Here is an 11,416-nt window from a genome sequence, read left to right on the forward strand (position 1 = left end):
CTCTGCCATCTGTTATCCTGCTGGGCATGATGGTACAAGCTTGTAATCCCGACAATGACAATCGGAGGCTCACCACTGGGGATTCTGATGCCACAAGTTCCCAGGCAGGCTGGGCTTCACCGTGAGTTCAATTCTCCCCTAAGCTACACAGCAAGCTCCCACCTCCAAAGCAGTAATAATAAGAATAAGCAGTCATAAAGGTTTTATAACCTAACTTTCTATGTTTCCTTCATCTCCATCCCTGTCCCTAAATATTTGGGACAGGAGAAGAGTACTGCCCAAGGGTCCTACCTGAAAAGCCTCCATCCACAGGAAACACACTACATTCCTCAGCCTGGGTCAACCTGAACACACACCTTTCTCCCCCAGAGGTAAGACTGACTGTCATTAAGTAGCCCTGAAAGATGCTTGCAACTGTACCCCGTTCCTTATACTTGCTGCTTTGTCTACCTGAGTACACCGCCACCCGGGCTTCAGGCAGCTGGCTCGTTCCTGGGCTTTAAGTCAATGTTCTGCAAGGAAGCCCTTCTCTATAGCTTGCTCAGCAGCCAACCAGTTACCCCTGGTTGTGACAGTCGAGGCTACTTGTTTTCCTTATGCACACATCTCTATTCATTTGCAAGTTTAATCACAGTGTCCATCCTCTAGAGAACAGAAGCCTTGCTCGGAGGTAGCCTTGCGCTGTACGTATTCACTCCTCCATGTTCTTACACAGTAATTGCATGACAGTAGCTATGCTAACACAGGGCTGGCACACCGACCACGAATGAATGAAGAATGCCTCGCACCATTCACTATGTGTACATGGCAGACATTCAAACCCTAGTTAGAAGAAACAAAAACATAAATATAATCTACACCAACTCCCACTCTGGGCTTCGTTTAACTCACAAACAGTAATCAAGTCTTCTATACTGAGGAAAATATATTTTAAAAAATGAACACATTGCCAGGCGGCAGCGGTGGTGCACGCCTTTAATTCCCCCAGTATTGGGAGGCAGAGGCAAGCGGATCTCTTTGAGTTCAAGGCCAGCCTGTTCTATAAAGCAAGTTCCAGGACAGCCAGGGCTACACACTGAAACCCTGTCTCAAAAAAAAAAAAAAAAAAAAGAATACCAGTTCCTTCCACTGGTTTACTTACAGCAGGTTCTATCTCTGATTCTCTCTCTTGTGCAGAGGGAATTCACAAACATGCACTGGAGAGTATGACAAACAAAGAGTTCTTCCCTGGAGACCCGGCCTCATGGAATGGCATCGTTATGAACTGTCCTTAAGTAATCACTCAGCTGACAAGGACTTAGGCCCGAGCTCACTGCAAGCAATGCCCCAGACCTACAGAAGAAGCTGGGTGGGGCCAGCAACCAGGAAAAAATATGGCCATGGGGTTAAAAACTGACACATCACTCTCGGTCGGCTAAACTGTCTACAACATAGCCTCAGCTCACGGGGAGAAACAAAACCCCTCAGGTGAACGACACCTGCAACCCTGGCCTTGCCTGAGAAGATGGATTTGTCCCAGGAAACCTCTAAGTTCGTGGCAGTATCTTGCAATAAGAGACACTTGTAGCTGGGTCGAGTCTTGCTCCACCACTAAATCTGCAACCCTGAATAAAGTGCTATGTCCTCTTGGTCTCGGTGCATAAATGGGGGTGAAGGCTGCCTTATAATCTCTCAGAAAAGCCTAGCCCAACCCCGTTATACAATACAAGAATGTAATCATTTACTGTGCAAAGATAAATTATTATTGACTGTAAATACTCCATTTATAACAAAGAATTGCTGTAACTGGAGTCCCAGAGGAAGCATCTAACTATTTGGAGAATGAATGATAAGCCTGCTCAACACCTCATTGGGAACAATGACTTGAGCAAGCCCCAGCACGGACAGGGGATGGTCCATGAGATGCCCAGAGCACAAAAACCCAGGGCCACAACAAAGGACCTGGGCCTACAAGTTTGCAAGGCACTGTTTGCTGCTCTTGGCAAGCAGTCCCCAGCAGTCACACTGGGCATTTCTTACACTGCCTTTGGGTATGTCTTAAGGAAGGCAGGAATGTCTTATGTAGAAAAAGTCAATTATATTCCTCTGCCACAAAAGAGAGAAAGACCAAGACTCCACAGCTCCAGAAAAAGATGATCAAGTGTGGTTTAACAGATGAGAACATCATGAGACAATTTCAGAAGAGTTCAATTCCTTTCCTGAAGATTTTATCTTTTTATATGTACGTGTATTTTGCCTACACACACACACACACACACACATGTCCACTGGAAGCATGCCTGGTACCTGAGGAGGCCAGAAGGGGGCACTAGATTCCTGGAACTAGAATTACAGGCATGTGGGGTACTGGAAATCAAACCCAGGTCTTTTTGACAAGCAGCTCTTAACCACTGAACCATCTGCCCTGTCTAAAGAGCTCATAAAAAGAATTTAAAATTAAAGGCATGCAGTAGTGGTATGCCTGGAGAGGCAGAGGCAAGAGGATCTCTGTGAGTTCCAGGCCTGCCTGGTTTACAGAGTAAATTTCAGGACAGCCAGGCCTATACAGATACCCTGTCTTACAAAACAAAAACAACAACAACAAAGCTTAAAATAATAAAGAGGTAACTCAAGTCATCTTACATTTAGTAAGCACCTACTGTGTACACATTTTTACTGAGTGCTACAAACATAAACACAGGAAAAGAATGTGCTAAGGGCAGTAAGGTACTAGAAAAACACAAGGGAAAGGCAACATTCTTTCTCCTCAGAGAAATAGCAAAGTACATGGTAAAGCGGCCTTTGAGCAGGGAGGAGAAAACAAAGCACAGACAATATGTCCAATTAGGACCCTTAACTATTTCTGTGGCATCAACCCTTCTTACAGCCCAGTCTACTCTATGAACTCCTGCCAGGAAACGGACTTTTGTTCAGTAGGGTTTTGAGACAGGGTCTGACTTGTAGGCCAGGCTAGCTTAAACTCACTGGAATGTGACTCAGGCTGGCCTGAAACTCAAGATCCTCCTACTTCCCAAGTTCTGGGATCGCTGGTGTACCCCTTCATGCCTGGCAAGAACAGGGTATTCAAATTAAAAAAACAATGTTACACAGATTTTTTTTTTCAAAGGAAGTCAGCATTAAAATACACGTTTTGCTAGTAAATTTGAGCCAGATCATAGACAGCTCTTTGTTCACCCGACAGAGAGGAGCTGGCACTGCTGGTGTCTGCCTTTACTGTTAAACAACACTGGGGACTTTTTCACTTTTCATTGCAAGCGTTTATTGTGTGTACGTGCACACATGCATGTACTCAGCGGGCAACGCTGGAGAGCTGGCTCTTTCCTTCAGCTACGTGAGTACCAGGGACTGAACTAGGGTCATCAGGCTCACGGGCAATGGACTTTAGCCACTAAGTCATCTCACTGGCCCACTTTCTTTTGCAATATATGTGACACTGTATCATGAAATGAAATGCCAGAGCTGGAAAGATGGTTCAGTGACTAAGCATTGGCTGCTCTTCCAAAAGACCTGGGTTCAATTCCCAGCCCCCAAATAGCCAATAACAACTGTCTGTAACTCCAGTTCTCAGGCATTTGGTCTTCTCTCTCTCTCTCTCTCTCTCTCTCTCTCTCTCTCTCTCACACACACACACACACACACACACACACACACACACACACAGGCAAAATACCAATGAACATAAAAAATAAATTAAAAAAAAAAAAAGCAAGCAAGCAAAAGAAAACACCTGTGACTTCTCTTAGCAACAAAAGCCTAGGTACTACTTACTAATACTACTAATGTCCGTCACCTGCATTTATAGTGGGAGGAAATGCTTTGTCTCAGTTAGAGGTTCATAAAAACAGCCTTTCTTCCCATTCAAATTCACAGATTCCCCATTAATTGTTTCCATGGAGCCAGGTTAGGAAGCCAATAAAGAGAACAACCCAAAGAAAAGGAAGAAAGTAAGAAACTCGAGTCTTCTGCACAGAGCGTTGCAAAATGGAACAGAAGATGCACCAAAGCCATGCGTGCCAGGGGTCTGTCACTCTCAATCAGTAAAATCACAGAATGAGCTGGAAGTTGAAGAATAGCATCGTCCCAGAGTCAAAAAGAGTGAGTGAAAGGAGGGACGAGACCGTCACCCCACAGGCTCCCCGGCAGAGCCCCCCTTTCAATGCGCAGTAGATGACCCCATTTGGTGAACCTGAAAAAGACAGCGTAAATCCCGTTCAGATCTCCGTTATACAAAACCATATGCATGCAAGTACCTACAGGTGTAAGCATGGCATAAATATAAACACAGATGTCTAGTAAAATGTGCAGGGAAATATTATTAGTGATGGGCATGCAGAATGGGTTGACTTCTTGGTGTTGTCAGTCATGGAAAATGGGCAGAAATCTAGAAGCCCATCAGAGGCTAGGAGACACAGGGTCGCACGGACACCACAGCCTACAAAACACAACGCCCTTCTTTTGTGTTGCACAAAGGAGTTCAGGTTCAGAACCCGATGCAATCAAACACAGGAAGTGGGTACAGTTATTAACCCCAACTGCTCTTGTTCTTACACAGTCAGAAACTGAGGCTCGGTTTCTACAATGACTTGCCAAAAATCACATGGCAAGAATGTAGAAGTCTTGAGGGAGAATCTGGGTCTCCTAGCCCAGGTGAGTGGAGAATGCAGTTCTTGCTGACATCGAAGACTCTGCACTGGCCTGACCTTGGTTAGATTTCAGCTATATCGTCTACCTGCTGGTAAACTTGGGCAAATTTTCTGAGGTTTTCCGCTGACGGGACTCAGCAATAAGGATCAAGTCTCCAAAGAGAGCCAGAAGACACTGCGCTTGGGACTGACTCTAGTAGGCAGAGAATGCACAGCCTCAGGCTTTAAGGCAGACAGACAGAAGTGCTGAAGGTCCAGAATGGAGATCTCTGGGGACTCTGAATCAATAGCTCTGAAATGGGACCAGAAAGTCTGAATTTTCCTAACGCTTCCCGGGGGAATTGAAAGGGCTTAACATTCAATGGCTGGCAAGATCTCAGTTTGACAAGAAGAACTCTAACAGGCTGTGAGCATACAAAAGAGGCTCAGCCTAAGAAGTGATGGCATTACCGCCACCAGACCCAGGACTCACCGCGGCTCCAAGACCGTAAAGGATGAAGGGTACAATTGCTGAGAACCAAGAGATTGGCACAAAAACAAATGTGTAGAGGGACCCTACTTCTCTAAATGTCTACCGGTGTCAGAGATGATGCAGCTAGAAATCATCCTAGAATTTATATGAACACTAGTAAGGGCAACTCTAAGGATGCTACCAAGCACTGGGGGACCGACAAGGAGACATGATGTGCAACAAATGTGGCCAAGTAAATTGGCATTTATATATCAGAAAGTCACGCTTCCAAATGGCCTACTCAGAAGGTATGAAGATTGCCTAGAAATATGGGAGGTCCAGGAGCACTCACTCAGAAGTATTTCGAAGGGGCCAGATGGTATTTATTGGGCTGGTTGGGGACCACCAGCAACCTATTCTTAGAATGGGAGTACAAGGAAGAGCACCATGCAGGGGTGGGGGAGAGTATGGGGTCAAAATAGACCCATGTGAATTTCTCAAAGTTTCTGCTCCCTATTTTAATCTCAGATTCCTGCTAAAGCAAAGAGTAACTATTTTAGGGTTTTTGTTTTGTTTTGTTTTACGGTGAAAAAAAACAGATAGCAAGCAATGGGGAAAGAGAATCACCCCTGCCCTTACAGGCAGAGTAGGCTAGTAAGTGGAACATTCCCCAGGGTGATACAGGTCCTTCCAGTTGTCTGAGCAAACGGTGAAAAGTGATGGAAGTTTTTGCATCAGGGACACCAGGGTCTAACAGATCAGCAAACAGCAGCTGCTTTGAACTCAAGCTCTATGTGATCCTGTTATAAGAACTTGACCTCTTTGCACCTCTGTGCTCCATCTTTAAGATGGCATCTGCTTCATCTTCCCAACAGATGGATGGGACACGTCCTTAAGGTTGTCGGATTATAGGAGCTCACAGATCTAGGCAGAGGAACTAACTTCATAGCAGGTACGCACAACATGCTTGACAAATATAAGTGAGTGCTGGGATTAACCATGCTCCCTTCGGCCACAGCCTATATCCTTGGGGTTTCTGCAAACTGTACTCCCATAGTTCTTTCTGAAGAGAAGCTGTGGGAAGTCATCCCAGCCGAAATTCACTGTGTTTTCTAATACTATTATTTATTCTTCAATTAAATAATAAAATCATGTCTGCTTCTTTCCCAGTTAGTGAAATAATTTTACCCGCAGATATCATGCAGCAAGGATGCACCAGTCTTATCCATGTACAAGAGATCATAAAAAACAAAGACCACACAGTAAGTAAACAGCAGAGTGGGGCTGGGCCTACAGCTCGAATGATGACTTCTCTGTGATTTTCCCAATCAAGAATTCAAATAGGTGATCGTGTCACAGAATAAAACACTTGAACTCGGGAGTGCTTCGGCAATCACTTGCAGAGGCTGCTTTGCGTTATGTGAAGACTCTCAGCTCGAAACAGAAGCAAAACCCTGAAACAAGAGATTTTCGCAAAAGGCAAGCCCTCCTCCCTCAATCTCATGCTTCTATTTTTAATGGACTCAAGTAGGAGAGGAAGGCGTCTTCAGTCACTATCATTTCCTAGCCACTCATCTTTGTTTCTTTATCCTACTAATTGTTAGCACCTTCCCCTGTGAAATGGGAACCAGGTCCCTGCTCAGGAGGAGCTCCTGCCCTGAGAAGGTCTGGTCAGCCAATGAGAGCTACTCTCCTGACGAGGCCATGACACCAAACCCTTGTCCACTGGTGACTACCCGCGTCCTGCTGCCTTCTCCATCTCTGGCACGACCTCCCTTGCACATACCTTCCAGAGAGACACCACGGGTCTCCATCCAACCTCACTAGGGGATGAAGATAACAAAAGACTCAGCAGAGACGGAATGCAAATACCAAATATTATTAAAACATTAATGAACTCTGGCAATTTCTCTGAATTTTGATAAATGGCATTTATTATGCACTGCCAACCCTCTCCCACAGTCCGGGCTCTCAAATATTACCTAGATAACAACAGCAATCACTCTCCAAATAGAACAAGGTGTAGAGGAACAGAAGTCATTCTTGATGATTCCCGCTAACACCTGCCTCCGAAGGAACTGGAATGTCTGCACAAAGAACAGATTTCAGAGTCTCCCATGGCCCACCCCCACCCTCAGTGGGTGACAGAGCAGGGTGTAGATCCCTGCTTTGACAGGATAGTGGGTGCCCTGGTGCTGAAGAGTCAATCACTGATTGCAGCTGTCTACGTCTCTCATGTCTCTCACTCATTTGCAGAAAATTCCCTCCAACTAGGCAAAATGGAAAGACAGAAGCTCTTGGGACCTGAGTCCAAATAACAACCTTGTAACAGATAGGGGCTGGCCTGGCCATCATCCAGGGCCCCCCACTGCCTGGTACAGAGGAAACATTGCCCATATTTCTGCTAAAGAGCTTTAGACAAATGCCTTTGCCATTTCATCCTGAGTGAGAGGATCACATTTTTTTTTAAGCTGCTGACAATCCTCGGGTGCAGCTCAGGCAGAGAAAGATCAGAGCCAAGAGAACTGAACCCCCGACAACTCCCTGAAATGAAGGCCTGTGGCCACCCAAGCAACACCTTAACAAGCTGGGGGTCATTCAGACACCTCATCCGCATCTTCACGAAAGACTCTAGGACACAGCGAGTGAAATAAAGTGTACAGAAAGAGAAGGCCAAGTGAAAAACGTGCTTTAGAAAAAGTGAGTCCACACGGGGACCCTTGCTGTGGCCAAACCTGTCTACAGCAGTCAGCCCCTCATGAAGGGAACCAAGGGATTGGAAAATGCATGCAGCACCACACACAGGCAAGCTCCCGTCACCATCTGCCTGGTAGTATCCAGAGGGCCAAGGGGCTTAGATGGCACTCCTGAATTCTCTCTCCTGCAGGTGGAAATGCCAGAGTCCCAGAGGGAAGAAAGCATCCCTTCCAAGGTCACAACTGACTGAAAAGGAAGAGGAGCCAGCTTGTTTACCTGTCAGCACGAGGCCACTGGTGACATTAAACACGTGCATAAATCATGCACCCTGGAATAGTTTACCCTTTGTATGAGGCTTCAGCCCTTACTAATTCCTTGTGTCAGGTGGAGGAACATGCAGACGGTCCAACTGTGCCGGGCATTTAAACTTACCCACCTCATCACCTCCCTCTTCCCGACCCCTAGGGAAAGGGGGCAGGGGTGCTGTAATGACAGGTGGCGGGTCAGTTATGCCAAAGACAAAGGCCATGGTTAAGCAACTTAAGTAACTGCCCTGAGCTTTCTGGGCATCCCACCTCCCCCACTTCACTCCCACCTCCCCACCCCACCCCCACCTCCGGTCCCCCTGTCAATCACTGGTTTGGTTTTGAGATGCCAGTGGGGCATTGTAAAGGCTCTCACCTCCTTTCTGAAAGCTGACTGTGCATTGAAATAATAATTCACTTAAATAGTCGAATTGTCAACATCACAATAAAGATCTCTTCAACCCCACTCAGCACCTAAAATACCTAGAATACACTTGTGGGGTGAGCAGCAAAAGGAAAACACAGTCCCATGTTTAACATTTGGCCCATCCAACTTGTCTAATTCTTCATAGTGCCGGTGGATCACATTCACTCTGTATCTCTTCGACTTGGGCTAAGAAGAAGAAAATCTGAAGCCTGGCAGTAAGGTATCTCGGGGAAGAAAAAGCAACAGTGACCGGCTGCAGTCTCATTAGATCCCAAGAGAATGCAAAGACTTTGTCCTGCAGCCAAAAGGCCTTCTTTACCAATCCCATTTACCAGTATCTGAAAAACTGACTGTGGAAACGTTTGGTAAAGCACGGCTCCTCCAGTCCAGTCCTGCTGAATGTAAACCACGGGGCCACCACTGCTGCATGACAGCGCTACACTCGCTGCTCCCAGCAGCGGATGCTCATTCTACAACTCAGAAGCAATAATCTCACCGCAGGACGCCAGGGATCGAGTTGGATCCCCGGAACCCATTAATTTTCTTTACCTTTCAGGGCCGGTAGGTGTGGGACTGGGAGATACCGTGGGGGATACATTTTCTAACGCAGGGCTGCTCGGAGTGGGAAACTCTGTGCACCCCCTGGCCAGCACTAGGACAATACACAAAGACTAGGGGGGCAGCGCTCCTCCGCGGCCTGAGTTCTGAGCCGGGTCATTTTCGAGCAAGGAATTAGGAATTCGAAGCCCAGCAACAACCCGGAGAAGCACCGGAAATGCTTCCGACCCCTTCAAAGGGAAGTCGATTTGCAAATCAAAGTTGCGGCAACTCCGGGCGCCCGGACTACTTCCGCGGGTTACTCTGCCAACACCCAACAAGTTTGGCCACCCGGGGCTCAGCGTGATAGCGCCGCGCCGCAACCACGACAGAAGCAACTTGTCGCTCCGGCGCGGGTCGGCCTCCGCACGCTGCTAGGGCCGCCCGCCCGGGCTTACAAGGGACCTGGTGTCACCTGGCCCGCACTGTTTCGGGGTTCCTCCAGCCAGGAGGTGTCTCCCGCTGCCGCCGCCTCACCTGCCCGCCGGCCCCGCGGTCGAGGAACCAACAAAAGAGCGGGCGATCGGGAAGGAGTGGGGCACCCCGCGCCGAGCGCAGGCAGGAGCCGAGGGGGCGGCGGGGGCTGGCGGTGGAAAGGAAAGGGAACCTCGCGGAGCCAAGGGGTGACACCCCGGGGCAAGAGCCGGGGCGGGGACCAGGGCTCTTCACCGGCTCCATCACACCGGCGCGCACACACGCACAGTCACACATCCCCCCCCCCCCCCCCCTCCACAACCCTCCCTCCCTCTCCTTACCCAGCATGGAAAAGATGAAATCCTTGGCCGTGTGGATCTCCAGCGCTCTCTGGTCATCGTATTCCCGCTGGTCGTGCCTGGTGAATTCCTGGATGAGTTTGTTCAGTTCCTCCACCCGGGCTCCAGACCTGAAATCCAGCTCCGGGAAGGCAGGCTTGTTGTTGCAGCCCAGGGAGGCTGCCTTGCTGGCGGTGGGAGCCGCCATCTTCATGCAAAACGCGCCGAGCGGCGGCTCCGCGGCAGCCGCGGCACCCACCCCCGCCCCCCACCCCGCCCCGGCCTCCCGGCGCGGCTGGGCAGCCCGGCCCGTGGGCGGGCTAGCTTCTGGGCGGGCCCCGGCGCCGCGCTGCGCTCCGGGCGGCCGCGCTCCTTCGCGGGAGGAGCCCGACTGCGGCGAGGTGCGCGTGTGGCCCCGGCAGCCGGTCCTCCGGTCCCCGCCCGCTGCACCGCTGCACCGCTGCACCGCTGCGGGCCCCTACCCTCCCCGAGCCGCCGTGCTTGGTAACGGCGGCGGTGGCGGTGGCGGCGGCCGAAGAGCCGAGCCGAGCCTCCCCCGGGGCAAGGAAAGTGAAGTGGAAACAATGTGAAATTCACCAGCGCCCGAAATCAACAAGCTGCCGGCTCCGGTGTTACGGAGCCAGCACCAGCATTCCCACTTAAAGGGACAGCGCACCCGGTGGGAAGCGGAAAAAAAAATAAATTAAATAAATAAATGACCGAGGTTCGCGCGCCCGGATCACTTAGCAGTCTGGACTCCGGCTGACGCGCGTGGTGTGGACGCTTTCTTTCTCCACCTCCACCACCACCCCCTTTAGGGGCAGGGCTTGCCCAGCTCATCCAAGGAGAAAGGAGTCTTCCTACTCGGATCTTAGGGCGGTGTCCCGGGCGAGAACGTCTCTGTGGGCGCGTTTCTAGTCTCCATCCCACGAACTTTAATACCTTTAGCTGGTGGGGAAATATGAAATGTATCTTCTGTCCTTTTTCTCCTTAAATTGCCAAGAATGATAAAATTAACAAATCAAAAAGGGGTGCCTATCCCGCCGCGGATAGACACTTCCAATTAACCATTCAGGTATCTTTACCTTTGCCCTAGGTAATTAGTTTTCCTGGATAACAACTCATTCAACTTAATATACAGTGCCTTAATGAGAGCCAACCTGCCCTAGCATATAGATAGGGATCCAAATGCGGGCGTGGAGGAGGGAAAACATTGAATTGCCCCAGGGTACACTGAAGATTGGAAAGGGAGAAACTCTCCCATTCCACTAATACAATTTGAGCACTCTCTGTTAGCCAGACCGGAATGACTGGATGTGGGTGGACAGGGATCAGCCAGAGGACTTGCGCCCCCACCCTACGCCCCACTGGAACTTAGGGCTGTCACGACAAGGCTGGTGCAGTCCAGTCCTAGTCCTCTAGACAGGATGGCAGATGTGGTTTTAGTGTTTATGTGATTCACACACTAAGGAGGCCTGTTGACTCCTAGAAACAAAGGTGAACTGTTCCTCTTGTGTCCATTCCGTCCCTGTGATCCCCCGTCA

At 49.2% G+C, this 11,416-nt stretch overlaps 1 protein-coding gene across 1 annotated transcript in view; it reads right to left on the reverse strand.

The window, feature by feature from the left end:
- Positions 1–10,626, reverse strand: part of Mb21d2 (Mab-21 domain containing 2) — a 109,542-nt gene extending 98,916 nt beyond the window's left edge. Inside the window, exon 1 of the mRNA XM_036204001.1 lies at positions 9,876–10,626. Within this exon, the coding sequence (XP_036059894.1) occupies positions 9,876–10,086 (211 nt within the window). The 5' untranslated portion in view covers positions 10,087–10,626. The remainder of the gene's footprint in view (positions 1–9,875) is intronic.
- Between the last annotated feature and the right edge of the window lie 790 nt (positions 10,627–11,416).

This window comes from Onychomys torridus, chromosome 12 (genome assembly GCF_903995425.1).
Source record: "Onychomys torridus chromosome 12, mOncTor1.1, whole genome shotgun sequence".
Taxonomy (NCBI): domain Eukaryota; kingdom Metazoa; phylum Chordata; class Mammalia; order Rodentia; family Cricetidae; genus Onychomys; species Onychomys torridus.